This window comes from Oryctolagus cuniculus, chromosome 1 (genome assembly GCF_964237555.1).
Source record: "Oryctolagus cuniculus chromosome 1, mOryCun1.1, whole genome shotgun sequence".
NCBI classification, from domain to species: Eukaryota; Metazoa; Chordata; class Mammalia; order Lagomorpha; family Leporidae; genus Oryctolagus; species Oryctolagus cuniculus.
The window spans coordinates 128359443-128385618 of NC_091432.1; the positions used below are offsets into that span (position 1 = coordinate 128359443).

Sequence of the window (26176 nt, forward strand, 5' to 3'; positions counted from 1 at the left end):
CAGTGGAAGATGGCTCAAGTGTTTGGGCCCCTGACACCCATGTGGGAGACCTGGAAGAAGCTCCTGGCTCCTGGCTTTGGCCTGGCCCAGTCCTGGCTCTTGCAGCCATCTGGGTAGTGAACCAGCAGATGGGAAACTTCTCTCTCTGTGTCTCCCTCTCTGTTAACTCTTTTAAATAAATAAATAAATCTTTAAATAACGATTTAGCCATAAGAACTAGCTTAGTGGAATTTATAAGGAACAGTCTATCCATCACCTATAGCTGCCATATAATGGCAAAAAGCAAATATTTACGAAGATCTAGTGCCCTCGTTTATAGACATCCATAATAGCACTATTCCTCCAATTTGCATAAAAAGTTGTAATTCTTCTGGCACATGTAGGTGGTGATTAACTACAGTGACAAACACTTGATTTTAAAAAGACATAACAGGGAGATCAGTAGTTATTCTTATGAACTGTATTCTTTAGAGGCAAGTTTTCAGTGTGTTACTGGCTACGATACCTTTAATGGATTGGTGCACCACATCTAACTGCACCACTACCCAAGGGAGAACTTCACTCCCTCTGAGAGGTTGTTCCTAAACACCCAGATTAAGTTAAGTGCTTTCACTCCAGAAGTTTACTGTTACTGTATTCATATATTTACTTTAGGGCTGATCATATTATGTTGAAGTTATATTTATTTATGTGTACATCTCCTCTACTACCCTGTAGGTGCCTTAGGAAGGAACGCTGAATCAACTTCATTCAGTGTCTAACAGTAGCACTACCCCAACACAGCACCTAAGCAATGTTGCCAAACCACTAACAGCAGCATATATTTCAGTCTGACTCAGCTTAAAATGTATCAAAACAATCACTTTCAAAAGAACTATTGTACTTTAGATTGCAAAATCTATAATAAAATTCTGTTGTAAGCAATAAACTATATAACCTGTTGGCTAGGAACTTCTGAAATTCCTATGCATTTCCCTGATGAGAAGACAAAATCAACTTGTGGTAGAGCTCAAGAGGAGAACTTGAGCAGTGTGACTGGTAACTCTCAGAACCACAACATCCACAAAAGCAGTCCAATAATCCAGTGTTGGCACTCTTGCCACACTTCCACAAGGAAGTGTCAACTTCTACTGAGCACTTCCAATTACTAGGGGTGTATGCTGAGCAAGCCCCTCTATTTCAGGCACATCTCAGGATATTTTTTTCTTCAGGTGGCCAGAATATGCTTCCTTATAATTCCTGCTTGAGGTATAGACTGGTTCCTGGGAATATCAAATACATTCAATTCTTCTCGGTGAAAGTCCTCCATATATTTGAATTTAGCTGAGCTCCCTATTCCATGCCATTTCCCTTCTTTATAAACACCCCAGGACCTTATATAACTTGCTTTGTAATCCCTTCATCCAATTACTTTCCTGCAGATGTATTCAAAATTTCCCTCAGAAGTTCTCACTGAAGTTGAATTATGAGAACATCTCAACTTAGATTTAACCATGACATTATCAGGACCATCACCATTCTTATTCTACACACTATTTCTATTAACACAGTCTAAGCTCGCATCAATATCTTAATGACTGACAAAAAACACTACCTACATCAAGCTTATATAAGACAAAAATATCCAAAGACCCAAGTCTTCATGGATACTGCAACTGACTTATAATAATCTATTCTTTGAGTATTTCCTTATTCTCAGTTAAATACAGAATATTCTATTACAGAGGGAAAAAAAGTTTTTAGAGCAAATAAATGGGTGAAATGGATTTATGCTATGCTAAGATTCTGGGAAATCCCAAAGCCTTATTCTATTGCCTACCACTGAGGCAGGTAGTATTGGAAGAGCTAAAATCTTGGCCATTTGTCTAACATGGTAGTAAGTTTTACTCCTTTCCTAGCTCTGTTTCTAATGTGAAGACAACTTTGTCTTCTTCACAGGCCCTATAATAGCATAACTCACTATTTTCAGGATAATGAGCCATCAGCAAGCATCAAATGATGTCTGGCCCTGATGGCACACCATAGAGCTAATTCTCTTTCCAGACACTGCTGGTGAAAGGCACACTGGGGGAGGACTCTGAGACCCTAGCTGTAGCACTGGCTCTGCCATCAGGAAGCTAGGTGCCATGAAACTTGTGGAACTGCTTATCATAACCTGCCATGTAAATCTTCCCTGATCATCCTTTACATCATTCTTTCTTAATTTTTAATAGGACCACTATCATACTTGTTTGTTTCCCAATATTGATCAATGATATTCAAGTAGTTTCCTACTTTAAGTAACATTTTTTTCAAGTTTTTCATATAATTTCTTGGATCCTGAGATAAACAGAAAAATCAAATGCAAGTATCCCTTTCAACAGTTAAAGTGCTGAAAGGCAGATTCCAGGAAAACACCAGACACATATACATGAGAAATACCTCAGCCAACTTGCCAGTAAATCACAAGCCTCACAGTTAAAATACATTGTAATTACAAGTAGAAATGTAATAAGGGACTTTCTCCATAAGAAAAGGAAGCCAAGAAAGTAGCCACTTAGTTCAGATGGAAAACTTAAATATATTACAAAAATTATTTGAATTCATTTTTGATTTCCATATTCATTATTAATAACCTCCAGCCCTAAATTTGTTTCATTATCATCAGCACTGTAAAGGAGTATATCTCATGATAAAAACAGAGTATCTGGTAATGAAACTGTTAGAGATACTGATATGGAAACCTCCCTGGAGCCACAGTAATTGTCTTACCTAATTCACTGATTTGGATTTGTGTTCATGCACCTAGATAAGAGCCTTAGCTGTAGGCAGTGGGCAACTCTGGGGACATACCAAAACAGTTGAATGATATAATCTATTGTAACAAGACACGCAGTTTCCAGGATTATGACTTATCAAAAGATCAGAAATTCTGAGGTCTGAGGGAACTTCCAGATATGCTAGAGAATTGCCTATTAAATGTTCTTGGAATGAGGATGCAAATGAAGGATCTGCATGTCTCAGAAGCGTCTGGGCCACAACTCATGGAAGACAGATAACCTTGCCAAGTTCTCACCAGAAGATGAATGTCAATCAACAGGCATGCCTTACTAAATGACACTTAAACCTGGAACCAAGGTGGTGACTAAGCCAAGTGAACCAAGTTATTAACTAGATCTTCCTGGGAAAGGTCAACTGTTAGTCACATAGGTAATGCCTTGTTGTGGCAATAGCTGCTGGGGCCTACATATTCTTACAGGTGCTCTGTTCCTAGAGAATACTCCTTAAACTTCAAAACAGAGTCATACATCTAGGTACATAAAGTAAGAACATATTAAGGAGGGTTTGTGGCCTTACCTGCTCTTCCACCAGTGTCTCTGAGGAGGCTCTACAAAGCCTTTGCAAAGTATCAACAGCTGAACTGATCAACTCGAGAGACCACTGAAATCCATTCAGCTTGCATTTGACGACATCTAAGAAGGAAGTCAAAACCCTTGAACCTTAGCTTCTTAACTATACAAAAGTCAAGTGAGCAGCAATGCCCTTTCAAGAACTAGGCAGCAACAGACACTCACTCACCTGTAACCTTGTCCCGGGTGCCCTTAGGAAGATGCTTTGCAATATGCCCAATAACACACAGAATGTGTCCCAGGGTGTCTGCACGGGGATTCTGTTGACTAGAGAAAGGGCAGGAGGAATAGCAGGACAGAAGCAAATTAAACACTGCTGCCAAACATGTTTCTTCTGGATGATTAACACTGGAGGAAACAGGGTAGGTAGCATGGCTTAGGACCAACTGTGAGGACAGGCAGGCACCGCCTGTACCTGGACAAAGGGTGAGCTGCCAGTTTAAAAGTCATTCTTATTTCTCATGGTTCTTTTCAGATCAGAATTTATTTTTTATTTATTTATAAAATTTTCTTTTATTCATTTTATTTGTTTGAAAGGCAAAGAGAGAGAGAGAGAGAGCGAGCTCTCCCATTCACTAGTTCTCTCTGCGAATCTCCTGGCTGGGCTAGGAAGAAGCCAAGAACAAGGAACTCCATCCTAGTTTCCCATGTAAATGGCAGGGACCTAACTATTTGAATCGTCACCTGCTGCCTCCCAGGGTGTGTGTTAGCAGAAAGATGGAACTGGGGGTGCAAACAGGACTTGAACCCAGACATTCTGATATTGGATACAGATAAGTGGCATTGTAACTGTAGGTCTATGTCAGAATTTAAAGAAAAGATCACTGTCCACAAGGAGCTAAGAAATAAGACATTCCAGGCCGGCGCCGTGGCTCACTAGGCTAATCCTCCACCTTGTGGTGCCTGCACGCCGGGTTCTAGTCCCGGTCGGGGCGCCGGATTCTGTCCTGGTTGCCCCTCTTCCAGTACAGCTCTGCTGTGGCCAGGCAGTGCAGTGGAGGATGGCCCAAGTGCTTGGGCCCTGCACCCCATGGGAGACCAGGATAAGCACCTGGCTCCTGCTATCAGATCGGCGCGGTGCGCTGGCCACTGCAGCGGCCATTGGAGGGTGAACCAACGGCAAAGGAAGACCTTTCTCTCTGTCTCTCTCTTTCTCACTGTCCACTCTGCCTGTCAAAAAAAAAAAAAAAAAAAAAAAAAAAAGAAATAAGACATTCCTTGCTAAGCCATAATCTTTGTTTCTTTGTTTCCAAGAATTTTTAGTGCCCAGCAGTGGCTGGATTACAAACATGCATACCTGCTGATCTTCTCCCAGGACTGTATTATCTTGGTGTGGTCCAGCTTGGGTGATGAGCAGGTGATCTTGGAGAGCAGCATCCAGGCTGGTGCAGAATGCTCTGTGCCAGTGTGAGAGATCATGTTGTTGATAAAAGTGGGGGAGAATTTATCTTTCTTGGACCAGATATGAAAAGCCTTATTTAAATAGCGGCTGAAAAGAAAAACAGGGAAGCAGAGTTGTAACTATAAATATCAAAATGGTTCAGACTGGGCCTCACTGGAAGGGCACCAACTCCCACGCTCTGGGATCCCCTCGGGCACATAAATATCCACTCGGAGCTTCCTTGCTAGTGGCATGTCTGATGCCAAACAGGTAGCTTTTGAATCTTTATTAAAAATTCATGTGAGAGCCTTCTTATCCTCAACCCCTCTAGAATTTCTTCACACACTGGATACCTTATAAATATCAAATACATCTACAGCCTATGGGGTTGTAGTGACAAAAAAAGACAAACACTGGCCGGCGCCGCGGCTCACTAGGCTAATCCTCCGCCTAGCGGCGCCGGCACACCGGGTTCTAGTCCCGGTCGGGGCGCCAGATTCTGTCCTGGTTGCCCCTCTTCCAGGCCAGCTCTCTGCTGTGGCCAGGGAGTGCAGTGGAGGATGGTCCAAGTCCTTGGGTCCTGCACCCCATGGGAGACCAGGAAAAGCACCTGGCTCCTGCCATCGGATCAGTGCGGTGCGCCGGCCGCAGCGCGCTGGCCGCGGCGGCCATTGGAGGGTGAACCAACGGCAAAAGGAAGACCTTTCTCTCTGTCTCTCTCACTGTCCACTCTGCCTGTTAAAAAAAAAAAAAAAAAGGCGAACACTGTGCCTTTGCATTAGACAGACTGGACACGAATGGCATCCTAGCATTTAGATATGTTTTTTTAAATTTTTTTTAATATTTTATTTTTTTGACAGGCACAGTGGACAGTGAGAAAGAGAGAGAGACAAAGAGAAATGTCTTCCTTTGCCGTTGGTTCACCCTCCAATGGCCGCCGCAGTGGCCGGCGCACCGCGCCGATCCGATAGCAGGAGCCAGGTACTTATCCTGGTCTCCCATGGGGTGCAGGGCCCAAGTACTTGGGCCATCCTCCACTGCACTCCCGGGCCACAGCAGAGAGCTGGCCTGGAAGAGGAGCAGCCGGGACAGAATCCGGCGCCCCGACCAGGACTAGAACCCAGTGTGCCGGCACCACAAGGCGGAGGATTAGCCTAGTGAGCCACGGTGCCGGCTAGATATGTTGATATTAAATTGAGTTAAAATTTGCTATAACCGCAGCTGGTGCTGTGGTGTTCTGGGTTAAACCACCATCTGCAGTACAAGTTCAAGGCCCAGCTGCTCCACTTCGGATCCAACTCCCTGCTGATGCATATGAGAAAGCAGTGGAAGACAGCCCAAGTCCTTGGGCCCCTGCATCCCATCAGAGACCTGGCAGTTGCTCCTGGATCCTGGCTCCTAATCAGCCTACTTCTGGCTGTTTGGGGAGTGATCCAGCTGATAGAAGCGCGCTCTCGCTCGCTCTCGCTCACTCTCTCTCTCCCACTCTCTCTGTAACTCTGCTTTCCAAATAAATAAATCTTTTTTTTTTACTTTTATTTAGTAGATTTAAATTTCCAAAGTACAGTTTATGGATTACAATGGCTTTTTCCCCCCAATAACTTCCCTCCCACCCACACCCCTCCCAGCTCCCGCTCCCTCTCCCCTTCCATTCACATCAAGATTCATTTTCAATTCTCTTTATATACAGAAGATCGATTTAGTATATATTAAGTAAAGATTTCATCAGTTTGCACCCACACAGAACCTAAAGTGTAAAATACTGTTTGAGTACTAGTTATAGCATTAATTCACATTGGACAACACATTAAGGACAAAGATCCCACATGAGGAGTAAGTACACAGTGACTCCTGTTGTTGACTTAACAATTGGACACTCTTGTTTATGGCATCAGTAATCACCCTAGGCTCTAGTCATGAGTTACCAAGGCTATGGAAGCCTTTTTGAGTTCACTGACTTTGATCTTATTTAGACAAGGTCAAAGTGGAAGTTCTCTCCTCCCTTCAGAGAAAAGTACCTCCTTCTTTGATGGCCCGTTCTTTCTATTGGGATCTCACTTGCAGAGATCTTTCATTTAGTGGTTTTTTTTTTTTTTTTTTTTTTTTTTTGCCAGAGTGTCTTGGCTTTCCATGCCTAAAATACTCTCATGGGCTCTTCAGCCAGATCCAAATGCCTTAAGGGCTGATTCTGAGGTCAGAGTACTGTTTAGGACATATGCCATTCTATGGGTCTGCTGTGTATCCTGCTTCCCATGTTGGATCGTTCTCTCCCTTTTTTATTCTATCAGTTAGTATTACCAGACACTAGTCTTGTTTGTGTCATCGCTTTGACTCTTAGACCTATCAGTATGATCAATTGTGAACTGAAATTGATCACTTGGACTAGTGAGATGGCATTGGTACATGCAAACTTGATGGGATTGTATTGGAATCCCCTGGCACATTTCTAACTCTATCATTGGGGTAAGTCTGATTGAGCATGTGCTGAACTGTACATCTCCTCCCTCTCTTATTCCCACTCTTATTTTTAACAGGGATCACTTTTCAGTTAAATTTAAACACCTAAGAATAATTGTGTGTTAATTACAGAGTTCAAGTGGAACTAAAAGGGATAAAGTATTAAATTGTACATCAACAGTTGGGACAAGGGCTGATCAAGTCACTGTTTCTCATAGTGTCCATTTCACTTCAACAGGTTTCATTTTTGGTGCTCAGTTGGTGCTCAGTTGTTCTCAGGGAGAACATGATATTTGCCCTTTGGGACTGGCTTATTTAATCCAGCATGATGTTTTCCAGATTCCTCCATTTTGTTGCAAATAACCAGATTTCATTTTTTCTTTTTACTGCTGTATAGTGTTCCATAGAGTACATATCCCATAGTTTCTTTATCCAGTCTACCGTTGATGGGCATTTAGGTTGATTCCACGTCTTAGCTATTGTGAATTGAGCTGCAATAAACATTAAGGTGCAGACAGCTTTTTTGTTTGCCAATTTAATTTCCTTTGGGTAAATTTCAAGGAGTGGGATGGCTGGGCTGTATGGTAGAGTTATATTCAGGTTTCTGAGGAATCTCCAGACTGACTTCCACAGTGGCTTTACCAGTTTGCATTCCCACCAACAGTGGGTTAGTGTCCCTTTTTCCCCACTTCCTCGCCAGCATCTGTTGTTGGTAGATTTCTGTATGTGAGCCATTCTAACCGAGGTGAGGTGAAACCTCATTGTGGTTTTGATTTGCATTTCCCTGATTGCTGGAGCTCCAGGCTCCTGGCTTTGGATCAGCCCAACTCTGTGGCCACGTGACAATTTGGGGAATAAACCAGCAGACTGTTTCCTCCTTCCCCCTGAAACTACCTTTCAAAATAGATAAATCTTTTTTGAAAAATTTATTTAAAAAGAATCACATAAAATACTAGGTGATGTTTACTAAATGAAGCCAACGAAACAAGAAAAGAAGTCTTTGTACTTGCACTTTTAAAGTTTCAAATACAATTCCTCTCTGACACTGTCACCCTCCACATGAGGTGGGCCATCCCAGCAAGTCTCCAGTATACCCTGGCCCACCATGGCCACTGTGGTGCTCACCAGAATGCAACTCAACACCAACAGGGCTGACCTCCACTGGCCTTTCCTGGAGGAAGTAACCAACTGCTGCCTGTGCCTTAGACTCCAGTCTCCCTGTTGGATCTTTTTTGTATTTCTCTTCCTTAATCTTTTTTCTTCTTCTAATCACTGTAATTGCTGATTTTTGGAAACTTCTACTCTTAGGCCTATTCTCTTAGCTGCAACCCGCCTCTGACCTCATTCATTCCTAAGAGCTCCAAGAATCTCCAGCTTACATCCCAAGCTAGACTTCCATCTCCATACCCACCTTTCCCTACTTCTGTAAGCTAGAATTGAGCCAGGCAGGGATCAGCTATTTTCCTTGGACTCCGTGGAGACTTGAGACCTCTAAGCCATTGCACTGCCCTTTCCTGCCAGAAATTTTTTTTTTTTTTGGATAGATTTATTTATTTGAAAAGCGGAGTTACACACGGTGGGAGGGGGGAGACACAGAAAGACCTTTCATTCACTGGTTCACTCCCCAAATGGCTGCAATGGCTGCGGCTGAGCCAGGCCAAAGCCAGGAGCTTCATCTGGGTTTCCCATACGAGTGCAGAGGCCTAAGAACCTGGATCATCTTCATTGCTTTCCTAGGTGCATTAGCACAGAGCTGGAATGAAAGCAGGGCAGCCAGGACTCTAATTGTTGCTCATATAGGATGCAGGCATCACAGGTGGTGGCTTAACACAATGCATACTATCATTCGCCCCTGGAAATCCTCACTCTATGGCTGCCTGTCTAACTCCCAAACATTCCCTAATAGTGAACTCATGCCTCACCTCTGGGAAGTCACTCTAAGCTTTAAAAAAAAAAAATTGAAGTCTCCAGAATGCTACACGCTTTGTCTTCTCTGTGCTCCCATAACTCACATTCTATTTAAATTGTCATTTTATTTATTTTTTTCCACAAGACTCAGAGCTACCTGTGTATAGGAAGTACACTGATTTATTCTGTGTATCTTTATACTTACAACAGGTCAGAGAAACAATGTCTTCAAAATATCTCTGTCCATGGAATAAAGCAACCATTTCCCCCAACCCTCAAGCCTATCCCTCACCTATTCTATCCCTTCCACTTAATTTGCAAGTTCAGAACCTTGTGAGGTCATTCTCTTCTTCCAAGATGGCACCTGGCAAGCTGAGAACACTGGAGGGAAAGAACAGTGAGTTCCCACATGATGGATGGCAGAAGGGCAGAGAGAAAGTCTGTTCCTGAAAGCCTTACTTAAAGGGCATCCACCATCCACAAGGGTGGCGCCCTCATGGCCACATCTACCTCTTATAGGCCTCACTCTCCAATACCAGTAAATCGATAACTAAATTTTAACATAAACTTTGAAGGTGAAAAACCAAAGAGGGGCCGGCGCAGCAGCTCACTTGGCTAATCCTCTGCCTGCGGTGCTAGCACACCGGGTTCTAGTCCCGATTGGGGCACCGGATTCTGTCCCGGTTGCTCCTCTTCCAGTCCAGCTCTCTGCTGTGGCCCGGGAGTGCAGTGGAGGATGGCCCAAGTCCTTGGGCCCTGCACCCGCTTGGGAGACTGGGAAGAAGCACCTGGCTCCTGGCTTCGGATAGGTGTAGCTCTGGCTGTAGCAGCCATTTGGGGGATGAACCAACGGAAGGAAGACCTTTGTCTCTGTCTCTCTCTCTCACTTCTAACTCTGCCTGTCAAAACAAACAAACAAACAAAAAAAGAAAACCAAAGAGGATGCTAACAATCATTACTGAAATAACTTTAATGAGGCACTATAATGAGCCAGCTAATATATTTCTGTGGGACTTAGTGAATGCGCAAAAGGAGATCTAATCTCTTCTCATTTAGAGAGGAGTTATGGGCTGAATTGAGTGCCCTGCAAATTCATATTTTTGAGCCCTAACCCCTATAACCTCAGAATGTAGCTGCATTTGGAAAAAAAGATTTTTAAATAGAGGCTATCAGAGCAAACCTTACTCCCAGGTGGCCTTATAAGAGGTAATCTGGGGGCTGGCACTGTGACGTAGCTGGTGAGGCTGCAGCCTGCAGTGCCAACATCCCATATGTGAGTGGTTTGAGTCCTGGTTCTCAACTTCTGATCCAGCTCTCTGATATGGCCTGGGGAAGCAGTCCAAGTCCTTGGGCCCCTGCACCCACATGGGAGACCTGGAGGAAGCTCCTAGATCCTTTGGATTGGTGCAGCTTTGGCTGTTGCGGCCATCTGGGGAGTGAGCCAGCAGATGGAGATCTTTCTCTCTGCCTCTTTCAAATAAATAAATAAATCTTAAACAAAAAGGCAATCTGGACACACAGACAGCATGGATGTATAAGCAGGAGAGTAAAGACCAAGTGGGGGGCCGGCGCTGTCGTGCAATGGGTTAACACCCTGGCCTAAAGTGCTGGCATCCCTTATGGGCTACAGTTTGAGCCCCAGCTGCTCCACTTTCCATCCGGCTCTCTGCTATGGCCTGGAAAAGCAGTAGAAGATGGCCCAAGTCCTTGGGCCCCTGTACCCACGTTGGGGACGCGGAAGAAGCTTCTGGCTCCTGGCTTGAGGTCAGCACTAATCCGGCTGAGGCGGCCAACTGGGGAGTGAACCATAGGATGGAAGACCTTGCTCTCTCTCTGCCTCTCTTCTCTCTGTGTAACTCTGAGTTTCAAATAAATAAAAATAAAAATCTTAAAAAAAAAAAAAAAAAAGACCAACTGGGACATGGCTAGAAGGTGGCTATCTGCGGGCCAAGGAGAGGCCTTAACATAAAGCAATGCTGGCATCTTCCAGTTCTAGAACTGAGAAAGTAAACTTCCACTACTTAAGACACTCACTCTTGCTGTAGAATTTTGCTATGGCGGTCCTAGCAAATTAAAACAAGGTCTAATCAATTAAAACTTTAAATTAAAAAAAATGAATGTTGCTATGGTTGATATGGTTGAATGTGTCTCCCAGAGGTGCCAGGGTTGGGAGCCTGCCCCTGCCCTCAGTGTAGCAGTGCTGAAAAATAGTGTGGAACTTTTAAGAAGGGGTGGGGCCTTATGGGGGAGTAATCAGAGGTTTGAGGGTGCTGCCCTGGGAAGGAACTGATTCTCACAGGAAGCTGGTTAGTTTTTGAGCACTGTTATAAAAGAGTGAGCCTGGCCCTTTCTCAGTCTCTCTCTGGTTTCCGTATGATCTCTGTCTTGCACTTGCAGGCTACACCACCATCTGTCGTGACATGATGTAGTCACGGGAGGCTCCAGCAGAGCTCATGCCATGCTGTTTTGAATTTTCAACCTCCAAAAGTACTAGAAAAATACATCTCTTTTCTTTATAAGTACTATCTTATCATCACAGAAAATCTACTCATTAATTTATCTAGAACTGTGTCCTTTAAAAAAAAGAATATATTCTGAACATTCTACAAATCTGTGATACGTTCATAGTTGTACCATCATTTCATCATTAGTGTTGTTTATTTGGGCCTTTTCTTCTTTCTCGGCAAATCTTGGCAGTAGTTTGTCTTTTCCATTAGGTTTTTTGAAGACTCAGTTTTTCCTTGTTTCCCAATTTATTAACATCTGGTTTTCATTTTATTAATATTTAGTCTTAATTTATTTTTTTAAGATTCATTTATTTATTTGAAAGTCAGAGTTACACAGAGAGAGGAAAGGCAGAGAGAGAGAGAGACAGAGAGACAGAGAGAGAGGTCTTCCATCCAATGGTTCACTCCCGAATTGGCTGCAAAGGCAGGAGCTTCACTGATCTGAAGCCAGGAGCCAGGAGCTTCTTCCGGGTCTCCCAAACGGGTGCAGGGGCCCAAGCACTCGGGCCATCTTCTACTGCTTTCCCAGGCCACAGCAGAGAGCTGGATCAGAAGCGGAGCAGCTGGGTCTAGAACCGGCGCCCATATGGGATGCCGGCGCTTTGGGCCAGGGTGTTAACCCACTGTGCCACAGCACTGGCTCCGCATTTAGTCATTCATTCATTCATTCATTCATTTATTTTGATAGGCAGAGTGGACAGTGAGAGAGAAAGAGACAGAGAGAAAGGTCTTCCTTTTCCGTTGGTTCACCCTCCAATGGCTGCTGCGGCCGGCGCACCGCGCTGATCTGAAGCCAGGAGCCAGGTGCTTCTCCTGGTCTCCCATGCAGGTGCAGGGCCCAAGCATTTGGGCCATCCTCCACTGCCTTCCCAGGCCACAGCAGAGAGCTGGACTGGAAGAGCGGCAACCAGGACAGAATCCGGCGCCCCACGTATTTAATCTTAAATTAAATATTTCTTCAAATTCCTTTAGTTACTTTTTCTAACTTACAAAATTGAGCATGTGGCTAATTTTCAGTCCTTTTGCTTTTCTAATACACATTTAACATTAGGCTTTCCTTCTAAGAGCCCCTCCAGATACATTCTCATTTCCCCAAATCTCTCCATTCACTGGTTTGAGTTTCGAGTTATTTAGAATTATCTTTTGTTGATTCTGATATGCAGTGACACAGGAGGGGATAAGACAATGTTACCATAAACAAGGAGACACAGGCCCACCGGGCCTGAGGAGTTACCAGATGCATGCTTTGAAGTAACTATGCTTAATATACTGAAGGAAACAAAAAACAAGACTGAGAGTTCCAGCAGAGAACTGGAAACTATAACAAAGAACATTTAAACTGCAGAAATGAAAAATGCAATGGTATTATCTCAATAAATAGATTCGACAGTGGATTGCATACAAATAAAGAAGGCCAAGAATAATTAAGATACATTCAAGAGCTGTACAGAGGCAGGGAAAGAAGAGCAGGACACTGACTTCACTTGACAGCAGACTTTACAAAGCCACAATAATTAAGAGTGTGTATTGAGCCCGGCGCTGTGGTACAGCAGGATAACGCCCTGGCCTGAAGCGCCGGAATCCCATATGGGCACCAGTTCTAGTCCCGGCTGCTCCACTTCCTATCCAGCTCTCTGCTATGGCCTGGGATAGCAGTAGAAGATGGCCCAAGCCCTTGGGCCCCTGCACCCGTTTGGGAGACCCGGAAGAAGCTCCTGGCTCCTGGCTTCGGATCGGCGCAGTTCCAGCTGTTGTGGCCAACTGGGGAGTGAACCATTGGATGGAAAAGCGCGCTCGCTCGCTCTCTCTCTGCCTTTCCTCTCTCTGTGTAACTCTGTCAAGTAAAAAATAAATCTTTAAAAAAAAAAAAGAGTGTGTGTTATAGATACCAGTAGGAACACATATGTTAACGTAGTAAAACAGAACAGAGACTTTTATGCTAGAGTTAAGAATTCTTGATTTGTTCTAAAGACGGAACTGCAAAGCAGGAAGGAAAGGATGGTTTTTTTGATCAATAGTTTTATTTAGAAAAATATCAAAGTTGATCCCTGACTAGTAGAATACATATAAATCAATGACAGATAAGTTTAACAGTGAAAACAAAAATATTTTTTTAAAAAATCAGACCTCTAGGAGATTATATAGGAGAATATCTACACGACTCTGTAGTAAGAAAATATTTCTTAAAAAAGTTATTATCTGGAGCCAGAGCTATGGAACAGTGGGTAAAGCAGCTGCTTGCAGTGCCATATGGACACCTGGCTGCTCCATTTTGGATCCAGCTCCCTCCTAATGTGCCTGGGAAGGCAGTGGAAGATGGTCCAAGTGCTTGGGCCCCTGCACCCACATGGGAGACCCAGATGAAGCTCTGGCTCTTGGCTTCAGCCTGCCCAGCCCTGGCTACTGCAGCCATCTGGGGAATGAAGCAGCAGATGGAAGATCTTTCTCTCTCTGACCCTCTCTCTCAAAAGAATAAATAAATCTTTTCAAAAAATATTAGCCAGGGACCAGCGCTGTGGCACAGAGGGTTAATGCCCTGGCCTGAAGTGCCAGCATCCCATATGGGCGCCGGTTCAAGACCCGGCTGCTCCACTTCCGATCCAGCTCTCTGCCGTGGCCTGGGAAAGCAGTGGAAGATGGCCCAAGTCCTTGGGCCCCTGCACTCATGTGGGAGACCCAGAAGAAGCTCCTGGCTCCTGGCTTCAGATCGGTGCAGCTCTGGCCATTGCAGCCAACTAGGGAGTGAACCACTGGATGGAAGACCTCTCTCTCTCTCTCCCTCCCTCCCTCCCTCTCCTCTCTCTGTGTAACTCTGACACTTGCAAATAGATAAATACATCTTTAAAAAATATATTAGCCATAGAGAGAAACCACTGACAAACAGAACGTCTCAGAAGATATCATAATGAGAGTAAAAAGGCAAACTAGAGTAGAAGATGTTTGCATTGCCTGTGACAGCAGCTTGTACACAGAACATGTACTGAACACTTTCAGATGAACAAGCGAGAGCGACAGTCCAGTAAAAAAAAACAGGACAAGAAATCTGGACGGGGAATTCACAAATGTATCTATATGCTAATCCATATATGAAAAAAAGGCTCGATCTTGTTAGTCAACATGGCAGTGTAAATTGAAGTCATCATGCAATAGCACTATTCATTCACTCAAATGGATAAAAAGAAAAAGACTGACATTCAGAATGATGGCCAAGATACAGAACAACCAGAACTGTCAAATACTATTAATGAAAACATAAATTGCTACAATCACACTGGAAAATTCACCAGCAGAATCTATTAAAGGTGACTAAGAATATACTCAACACCACCATTCCTGTGCATAAACTCAACAGATAGGTACACACATGTATTCCAAAAGATATAATCAGGAATATTCACAGTAGCATTAAACATAATAGCCAAAAATTAGAAGTAACTTAATTGGGGCCGGTGCTGTGGCGTAGCAGGTTAAGCTGCTGCTTGCAATACAGCCATCCCATATGGGCGCCAGTTTGAGACCCGGCTGCTCCACTTCTGATCCAGCTCTCTGCTATGGTCTGGGAAAGCAGTGGAGTATGGCCCAAGTTCTTGGGCCCCTGCACCCGCGGGGGAGATCTGGAAGAAACTCCTGGCTCCTGGCTTCGGATTGTCACAGCTCCGGCTGTTGTGGCCAGCTGGGGGCTGATCCAGTGAATGGAGGACCTCTCTACCTCTGCCTCTCCTTCTCTCTCTGTGTAAATCTTTCAAATAAATAAATAAATCTTAAAAAAAAAAAAAGGTAACTTAATTATCCATTAATAGATAAGTAAATTGTGGTTTAGTCATAAATGTCATTCCTATGTGGGTGTACAGCAACAAAAGTACATAAGCTGTAGCTGTATAAACAATAACCCAAATGAATTTTATGCTATGTTGAGTGAAAGAAGGCAGACACACAAAAGAATACAGATTACAGGGCAAACTGCTGCCTGCATCCCATATGGGAGCCAGTTCATGTGGCAGCTGCTCCACTTTGGATCCCGTTCTTTGCTAATGTGCCCAGAAAGGCAGCAGAGGATTGGGTCCCTGCCACCCGCTTGGGAGACCCAGAAGAAGCTCCTGGCTCCTGACTTCCCGTGGTCATCTGGGGAGTGAATCAGCAGATGAAAGATCTCCCTCTTTCTGTAACTATCCCTTTCCAATAAATTAATACATCCTAAAAAAAAAAAAAAGAATACAGAGCAAATGATTCAATTTACTCAAAGGCTTAAGAACAGAAGACAGCAGCATGTGGTGCTAAGAACACAGGAGCAGTCACAGCCAAGGAGGAGTGGGAGCAATGACTGTAAGGATGAAGATACTTCCCAGCCCTGGGAGGCAGAGGTAGAGTTCCAGTCCTTGGCCTGGCAAATACACACACATGTATTACATGTGGCACATACACATACGGGTCCATTTTCCTTATTTATTGACCTATGGTTTGCCTTCTGTTCTATGCTTCAATGTAAAAGTTAAAACAAAAACAAGAGGGACCTTCCAACAGCTCCTGCTGAAGCGCACCAGGCCTCTCTGCTTTTCTTTGAAGAATGGCTCCCGCCTTCCATCACACTGCTCTGCTTTACTGTGCTGCCTGTGTGGAACCAGCATCCTTTAAAAAGTGAAAATGCAGCCAACTCTCTTGCTGGCTAAACCCTCCCTTAGAGAAATCTCAGCAAAGCATATAGCTGGAACTGAGAAAATATTTACTGAATGAATACAGTCTCAATCATGAAGTTTTAATACTTAAAGGGATCTTAGGAGATCATGTCATTCAATTGGCTGCTCTTACACATAGGAAACTAAAGCCCAGAGAAGAGATGTGCCAAGGTCATAGAGCATTTGTATAGATACTAATTCTATCATTCTTTCTGTTATATATGTACTATATTTAAATGAAGAAGCAAAGTGTTTCTGGTATGATAAAGAAATAAAAGAACAAACAAAAGGCAGCCAACATAGTTCAAACACAACTAGTAGTAAGATTCCTGCAGTAGAGATTAAAATTACCACAACCAGTATTAAGTCCTAACTACAGTGCCACTGTATACACAATGTGAATCAGTAAATGTTATAAAATCGAATAAAAAATACTGCATTGTGATCAAGTCCACCAAACCAATCACATGTTAGAAAAAGTTTAACCTGCAAGAATAAGCAGCTATCTTTCCCAATAACCAGTAGTGGGGAAAGGCAGTATTAACATGCCAAGTCCATCCGTTTTCTACCCCATATAGGATACCAATCTCACTCTGTGGGGTGTTAAGGGGAATCCAAGGAAGTTCGCAAGGCTATCTCAAAAACAGTCACCATAACGGTAATAAGGGGTCTAAAGATGGGCAAAAAAAAAAAAAAAGAGTGAGATTGAGTTTCACATATACTGACTAATTTGGAAGACTGACATGTCAAGATCACAGGAGGAATGTATTAATAAAAGCTGTATAGCCTTGCTTAAGGGACACAAACCAGACAGTTACCATACCTTAGTTCCTGGCTTTCTGTCGTGAGGAGAGCAAGAAGTGCCCATGCGAGTACCTGGCTGTCGTCCCCACCGTCAAATTTACTGTGATGCTTAATGTTCTGTAGCAGGAGCTGGTCAAGGCACTCCAGGGCCTTCTCTTGCACAGTGCTCTCACAGTCCATCACCACAGGGATTACTCCCATCAGCCAGGCTTTCTGGATCTGGACGCATCTCGGGTAGGCCTTAGGATTGCAAAATGACGACGTCAGAAGGTCTGACGTTATCAGAGGTCTAAACACAAGTCCATGAAGTTATGATCAACATTTTGAGAAACAAGTTAAGCATATTCACATACACAATTGCAAACAGACCATAAAGTGAAAGGAAATCAATATTTAAAATATATGCAAAACAAAGTTTGACCCCCAGCTTATCATAAATCAGTGTGCACTGAAATTTCAAACTTCATTATTTTATTAGTAATAAATCCATCATTTCTTCAGCATTCAAAAGCAAAAGCAAATAATAAATAGTTATCCTAAAGGACAATTAGCACAGATGCTGGTGGAAAAAGTAAAAATATATATTGCTTATTGCCTTCTCCATAAAATAAAAAATAAACATGTTTCTAAAATTTTTCAACAGTTAATTAGTTGGTAGAAGCAAATTATATATAGTATTAGTACATTTGCTGCTTTGGCAATATCATCTATACGTGTGTATGTGTGTGTATGTGTGTGTTTCAAAGATTTATGTATTTTTTTTTTTTTTTTGCCAGGCAGAGTGGACAGTGAGAGAGAGAGACAGAGAGAAAGGTCTTCCTTTTTGCTGTTGGTTCACCCTCCAATGGCCACCGCCGCCGCTGCCGGCGCACCACGCTGATCTGATGGCAGGAGCCAGGTACTTCTCCTGGTCTCCCATGGGGTGCAGAGCCCAAGTACTTGGGCCATCCTCCACTGCACTCCCTGGCCACAGCAGAGAGCTGGCCTGGAAGAGGGGCAACCGGGACAGAATCCGGCGCCCCGACCGGGACTAGAACCCGGTGTGCCGGCGCCGCAAGGTGGAGGATTAGCCTAGTAAGCCACGGCGCCAGCTAGATTTATGTATTTGAAAGACACAGTGAGAGAGGGAGAAGGGGAGGGAGGGAAAGAGACAGAGGGAGTGAGAGGAAGAGAGACATCTTCCATCCACAGGCTCACTGCCCAAATGTCAGCAATAGCCAGTGCTGGGCCAGGCCAAAGCCAGAAGCCAGGAGCCAGGAGCCAGGAATTGTATCTAGATCATCTATGTGCATGGTAGGGACCCAAGCATTTGGGCCATCACCTGCTGCCTTTGGAGGTGCAACAGAAGAAGCTGGAATGGAAGTGGAGCAAACTGGGACTTTAAGCAGCACCCACAAGTGGCAGCTTAAATTTGACAAAAATTAATCTGGGCTTCTGGTTTACCAAAATTAATTAGAAAAAAAATTTTATGTGATATTTTAGCTGAAGTGAAGCAATGACAAAATTATTGTTCTCAGGAATGTGTGTTGTGGCACAGCAGGTTAAGCTGCTGCTGTTTGGGATGCCTGCATCCCATATCAGAATGCCAGTTTGAGTTACTGCTGCTCTGATTCTGATCCAGCTCCCTGTCAATGCTTCCTAGGAAAGCAGATGAAGATGAAGATGGTTCAAGTATTTGGGACTTTGCTACTCATATAGATGACCTGGCTGAGTCCCAGGTGCCTGGCTTTGGCCTGGCCCATCCCCAGCTGCTCAGGCATTTGAGGAGTGAGTCAGCAGATGGAAGATGTATCTTTCTTTCTGTCTCTCTGATACTGTGTCTTTCAAATAAATAAATATTAAAAAAAAAAAAAAGATTAATGATACCAAGCATTAGTTCTGTACTGGTCAGCTTATTGCTACTACAACAAAATTCTTGGCAGATACTAACATAATAAAGAGAAGAGTTTTATTTTGCTCATAGCTCTGGAGCTTCCAGTTGAAGATCAGAAGGCCTTTAGTTTGGCCTCTGAGGAAGGTGGCAATGATGGGGTGAGGAGTACGTGTGGAGGAAGGATCACATGGTGAGCCAGGAGGCAGAGTGGGTGGGCCTGATCTGGTTTATATAATCAACACTCTCACAAGAATAACCTTCTGAGGGAACACTCTCAACTTCCTAACCACCTCCAACTAATGACAGGCATTGTGGAGCAGCACCAACATCCAATGTCAGAGTGCCAGCTTGAGTCCTGGATATCCATTTCTGATCAAGCTCTCTGGTAGTGCACCTGGGAAGGCAGAAGGAAATGGCTAAGTGCTTGGGTCCCACATAAATGTGGAAGATCAGGATAGAATTCCTGGCTCCTGGTTTCAGCCTGGTCCAGACCTGGCTGTTGGTAACCATTTGGGGAATGAACCAGTGGATGGAAGATCTCACACTCTGTCACTCTGCCTTTCAAATAAATAAACAAATCTTAAAAAAACAAAACAAAACAAAAAAACCTCCCACTAGGCCCACTTAAATTCTTAAAATATTATAACTGGATGATATTTCTATCCTCTTAATATTATTAACATATAACCTTGGGGTTCATTGTTATTTTTAAAGATTTACTTGCTTATTTAAAAGGCAAAGTGACAGAGCAGGAGAGACAGAGCAAGTGAGCAAGCGAGAGAGAAGAGAGATCTTTCTTATGCTGCTTCACTCCCCCATATGGTCGCAATGTCCAGGACTGGGCCAGGCTGAAGGTAGGAGCCAGGAAATCCATCCGGGTTTTCCACATGGAGACCAAGCACTTGGGCCATCTTTCACTGCTTTCCAAGGTGCATTAACAGGGAGTTGGATTGGAAGCAGAATAGCCAGGACTTGACCCAGTGCTTTGACATGGAATGGTGGAGCTACAAGTAATGGTTTAATTCACTGCACTGTAATGCTGGCCCCAAAATTTGGGGTTTAAACATATGCATGAAGTCAGCAGCCAAATTTTGTTCAAACCAAAACAAAATTACATTTAACAGGAAGCATTGCCTCTCAAATGCCATCTACAGATGTCTCCATCTTTCCTCTTTACACTGTACAGTCCTACAGCTGACTTGGTAGAGTTTCTAATGGTCAACCCAACATTTAGCAACAGGTTTTTAATGCACAGAATTACTTTTAGTGTAAAATACCATGTATTAGGTTCATAATGCCTTGCTTCTCACCATGAGAAGTTCAGTAAGGGATTGCAGAGCCTGCTTCCGGACAGACACTGCAGGGTCTCTGCACTGGTCTTGCAGAATCGACAGGTCTTCCTCCATACCCAAGATGTCACAGTGCTTCAAAATACTCACTAACACCTGGAAAACACATGTGAAACAAAGTCAGTGTGCAAGAGGACATTTCATTAAGCTTGCGGCTCTTTAAAACTTTTAGAGTCGAGGATCTACCCCTCTTCTTACAACATCCAGGAAACTTCTTGAATCAGGTAAAAGCTAAAGAAATCATGACATGCCTTTTACATAAATGGATATCTAGCAATTCATGAACTTACTGAAATTCAGCCATGGTTCCAGATAAAGAATAGTTTTCTTTTTTCTGTTGCTTATATTTTTATTTTTATTTTAATAATCCCTTTTCTAAACAGAAGAAATTAAGGATATAAATTTCTGATTTAACTCAATGAAAAAGCTAAAAAAGCAAATAATCTTTCAGGACATCTAGACAATTTATATGTAACAGAACCAAGGCCAAATAACAAATTAAGTGAAAAGCAAGTTGAGTGATGAAAGTGGCCTACGGGTTTTAAAAATATCCCCTCATTCCCAAGCTCTTAGTCTTCAACAACAGAGTGTATTTAAAACACATGTAGGAAAACCTCCCACCTGGAGTGCAGACTTCCTCACATTGGTCTTTTCATCCCTGATTCTCTTCCTCAGCATTTCCATGACGCATCTTTCTGTTGAGGGAATGCCAGCGAGTCAGTATAGTCTGAGGAAGATGGACAGCATTTAAAATTTCACCACACAATACCAGGAAAATATGTTCAACTGAAAGACTACTTAGCATGCTTTAAATCCTAAGAAATCAGAGTAAAAAAAAAAAAAAGAAAAAATGGAGTAATCAGATATTCACTATTAAGAGCATACATTTTGGAATATTAAAAATTTGATTTTAGGGCTGGTGTGTAGCTCTGTGAGCTAAGCTGCTGCCTGTAATACTGGCATCCACAACTCAAGTGCTGGCTCCAGTACCCACTGCTCTGCTTCTAAGCTAGTTCCATGCTGATGTGCCCAGGAAAGCAGCTGAAAACGGCTCAAGTACTTGGGCCCCTGCCACTCATATGGGAGACCAGGATGGAATTCCTGGCTGCTGGCTTCACCCTGACCAGCCCCACCTGTTGGCAGCCATCTGGGGAGTCAACCAGCAGATGGAAGATATTTTCTCTCTCTCTCTCTGCCTTTCAAATAAACAGATTTGAAAAAAAGAAAAAAATGGTTTTAAATCTTGGCCCCCACTTCTAAAATTCCAAATGAATTATTCAACTCCTCTGTTTTGTGTAGCTATAAGTAGGAATATCTACCCCAAAGGTTGTTTAAAGATTTGGTGAGACAATGTATAACAGCAGCTTTAAAACTCTTTACCAAAGGCCTCTTCACACTCTGACAAATTGCTGAGGGTCCCAAAGAGCTTTTACAAGTGGATAATATCTTAATATGAGTTAGAAAGTTAAACTGGTAATTATAAAAGTACTTACTAATCCATTTAAAAATATTAAGACATGTTATCACAAATAGCATTTTAAAAATGAAATATAACCACATATTCCAAAACAAACAGAGATGTTTTGATATAATTATGAACTCAATATTCACTTGGGAGATCCCTTAACCCTTTAGGGGACCCAAACCATATTTTGGGAGCTGCTGATATACCAGAGTAATACAATGTGGGAAAAACCAATGTAAATTCCACTACTGTCTCAGAATAACCACATGATCATTTCAATAGACGCAGAGAAAGTACCTGCAGGATCCAATACCCCTTTATGACAAAAACACTCAACAAATTGGAATGGAAGAAAACTTCCTTACACTGACAAAGGTCATCCTGAGAAAGCCCACAGCTAACACTGGGCTCAGTGGTGAAGACCAAAAGCTTTCCCTCTAGATTCAGAAAAAAAGCAGGACACTTCTATTCAACACTGTGCTAGAAACTTTAGCTACAGTGAATAAGCAAGAAAAACACATAAAAAGTCCCAGATGGGGGAGGGAGGAGGAAGCAAAACTCTCTCTAGTTCTAGATTTGATTTGACATATAGAAAATTCAAAGGAATCCACACACACACAAAATATTTCAGAGCTAGTAAATATAGCAAGGTTGCAGGATATAAGATCAATAACCAAAAATCATTTGTAAAAACTGGCAGAGGACAATTTGAAAATAAAATTGAGAGAAATATATTTATAATAGCAACAGAAACAATCAAATACTTGAGACCTAAATGTAAAGAACAACTATATATCAATAAACACACCAAAGACCTAAATACATAAAGAAGCATCCAGTGTTGATGGCCTGGAGGACTAAAAACGTTAAGATGGCAACACTTCCCACATTGTCTAACAGATCAATCCCCATCAAAACCCAAGATAACCATTTTTGCAGATCATGATGGCTGATTCTCAAATTCATATGGGAATACAAGGGACCCAGAAGAGTTGAATCAATTTTGAAAAAAACAAATTACCTCCTGAGTTCAAAACTCATTATTGAAGGAAACCAGAAAATATCACCCCAAAATATCCCTCTATAGCAGAAGTTATTTTGAGACTGAAGGCAATTACCCAACAGCAAGCAGAAGAAGAGTTCTCATCGTCGCCTCTACTGCCTGAAGGCAGTACATAAATCCTCTTCACGGAGACAAAAGGTTCTTACCACCACGGAGACAGCACAAGAATGCACAAACCTTATGCATTAGTTTCTCCCCATGTATTTACTTTCCTATAGTTTCCCACCCTTGGAAGTCCCAAATTATTTTCTATGGCTTTATCATTTCTCTATAAATTCATTGCTTTTTGTTGAAGATGCTACACAGTAGAGATCTATTGCCACTGCCTTGAGTTTACTTGGCATTGAGATTTTTAAACATCGTATGTACCATAAAATGTCTTTTTTGTTTTCTCATTAATTTTTTGTTATAGGGGTCTATCCGAAACTCATGAGTGTTGATGCCAGCATTGTGGTACAGCAGGTTAAGCCAACATGTGTGATGCTGGGATCCCATATGGGCGCTGGTTTGAGTCCTGGCTGCTCCACTTCTGATGCAGTTCCCTGCTAATGCATTTGGGAAGCCAGTGGATGATGGCCCAAGTCCTTGGGCCCCTGCCATGCATATGGGAAATCCAGATGAAGCTCCAGGCTCCTGGCTTTGGCCTGGACCAGCCCTAGACTGTTGAAGCCATTAGGGAAGTGAAAGAGCAGATGGAAGATCTCTGTCTCTCTTTAACTCTGCCTTTCAAATAAATAAAAATAAATCTTTTTTTTTTAAAGTACTCATGAGTATTGAGAAAAAAATTAATTTTCCTCTTCCATACTATAAGGTATCAGTAGTCAATACAGTGTGGTCCCAGCATACAGATAGGCATGTAGATCAGAGGTATAAAATTCAGAGTATAGAAATATGCTTGTATATATGCAGTCAATTTTCTGCAAGAGGCCAAGACCATTTAAAAGTGAAGGAATAGTCTTTCAAATAAATGATGTGATATCAACGGGTTATTTACAAGCAAAGAGTAAAGGTAGATCCCTGCATCATACTATTTGCAAAAGTTTACCCAAAATGAATCAAAGACCTAACTATGAGAGCTAAAACTATAAAATTCTTAGAAAAAAACAGCAGTAAATCTTTGTGACCTTGTGTTAAGCAATGATGTCTTAGCTATGACACCAAAAACACAAATAAAAAACTATAAATTAGACTTCATCAAAATAAAATGTTTTCTGCTTCAAAGAACAATACCAAGAAAGTGAAACGATAACCCACAGAATGGGGAAAATTACAGAACTGCAGGCAGTGGCTTTACCTACTTTGCCACAGTGCCGGCCCTCCAGCTCCCTTCTAATGCTCCTAGGAAACAGCAGTTGATGACTCAAGTACTTGAGTTCCTGCCACACATGTGGGAGACTTGGATAAAGTTTTTGACTTTTGGCTTTGGCCTAGCCCATCCCAGCTGTTGTGGGCATTTGGGGAGAAAGTCAGCAGAAGAAAGATCTCTCTCTCTCGCTGTCAAATAAATAAAAGTACAGACATGACAAGTGCTGATGAAGAGAAATTGTCACACATTGCTAGTGGGATTGTAAAATGGAGCAGCGACTTTGGTAAACATATCCTTGATTGTGGGGAGCAACTCGGACTAGACTAAGTTACTCGAATTAAGACTTATTCTATGCATCTGCTCTCCCACAATATGGCGCTGGGAGAGGAGGAAACAGCTTCTACACAGCTGCCTCCAGTTCAACCAATAAGCAGCAGGACCTGCTCCTGATTGGAGGAGAGCAGCATACTCGGCGTGTGGGTAGCAGAGTTGGGATTGGTGGAAGAGGACTATAAAGGAGGAGAGAGACAACATGCACCAGGAACATCTAAGGGGAACATCTGAAGGAACACCTGTGCAGCCCCCGAGAGAGCCGGCCGGCGGTGTGCCGCTCCCCTGCGCAAGTGGGGAAAGTGGCAGGGGGAACCGCCCTTCCACGGAGGTGGAAGGGACGGTAGCCAACCTGGGAAGAACCAGCAGCAAACCCGGGGAGGGCCGAGCAGACGAAAGAACAGCGCAGGGTCCTGTGTCGTTCCTCCACGAAGAAGGGGAGCGACATAATGGTGCCGTGACTCGGATATGAAGCCTGGGCAGGGTTTAGTGTCGTTCCTCCATGAAGAGGGGGAGCGACACTTGATATGTTAAACAGTCACCACAAGACCCAGAAGCTCCATTCCTACATATATATTCAAAAGGAGTGAAAACATATGCCCACCCAAAAATATGTACAAGAATGTTCATAGCACTATTACTTATAATAACCAAAAAATGGAAATGACCCAAATGTGTGCCAACTGATAAATGGGTAAATAAGATATGGTATATCATACAATGTAATATTATTCAGCCATGAAGAAACAAAGTTATATATGTGTGTATATATATATAACACACACATGTGTGTGTGTTATATATATATACACACATATATAACAATATGGATGAACCTTGAAAACATGCTAGGTGAAGGAAATCAGACAATCAGACACAGAAAACCACATATTGTAGAATTCTATTTATGTGGAATGTCCTGAATGGGCAATTCTACAGGGACAGAAAGTGAGTGAGTGGGTGTCAGAGGCAGGAGGATTGGGGAATGAAAAGTGATTGCTAATGTATATGATTTCTTTTTCAGCTGAAAATGTTCTGGAATTAGATTACACAATCCTGTGATGATGACGATGATGATGATTTTACAGATTTATTTATTTTCAGAGAGTGAGAGAAAGACAGAAAGAAAGAGAGATCATCCACCTGCTATTTCAGTCCCCAAATGGTAGCAATGGCTGGGGCTGGGCCAGGCTGAAGCCAGGAGCCTGGAATTCCTTCCATGTCTCACACATGGGTGACAGGGACCCAAGTATGTGGGCCATCATCTGTTGCTTTCCAAGGCATATTAACAGGGGGATTATTATCTTTTCTCCTTCTTTTGTGATAAGTTTTCCAACACAAATTTAATCTCTATTTCAGACTTCCTTGTAACAATTTCTTTTGTTTGTCAGCAATCTCAATAGTTCACAACACTTAACTTAAATAGGAAACTAAAAATATTTACTAATATTCTCTTCAGTATAACATGTACACTGGAGTTTAATATATGATATCTGGGATATAGCTTATTCTTTATCTTAAAATGAAATGTTAAAGGTATAACAGAAGTTACTCTGAATATAAGAAGAAAAAAGACACTTCAATTTTTAAGGGTGAATTCATGAAAAACAAACAAGCAAGCAAGCATTTTAGACTCTGTTTATGGCTATCTGAAATCCAAGGGTATCATCC

The 26176-nt window shown here is 42.6% G+C and overlaps 2 protein-coding genes across 4 annotated transcripts in view; one reads left to right on the forward strand and one right to left on the reverse strand.

The window, feature by feature from the left end:
• Window positions 1-26176, forward strand: part of JAM3 (junctional adhesion molecule 3) — a 159633-nt gene that overhangs the window by 115929 nt on the left and 17528 nt on the right. The window lies entirely within an intron of this gene.
• Window positions 1-26176, reverse strand: part of NCAPD3 (non-SMC condensin II complex subunit D3) — a 72409-nt gene that overhangs the window by 26064 nt on the left and 20169 nt on the right. For both annotated transcript variants that reach the window (XM_051834481.2, XM_051834480.2), the window contains 6 exons: window positions 20963-21036; window positions 20303-20437; window positions 17139-17359; window positions 4687-4878; window positions 3559-3656; window positions 3337-3452 (listed from right to left, as the gene is read on the reverse strand). In XM_051834481.2, coding sequence (XP_051690441.1) covers window positions 3337-3452; window positions 3559-3656; window positions 4687-4878; window positions 17139-17359; window positions 20303-20437; window positions 20963-21036 — 836 coding nt within the window. The remainder of the gene's footprint in view (window positions 1-3336; window positions 3453-3558; window positions 3657-4686; window positions 4879-17138; window positions 17360-20302; window positions 20438-20962; window positions 21037-26176) is intronic.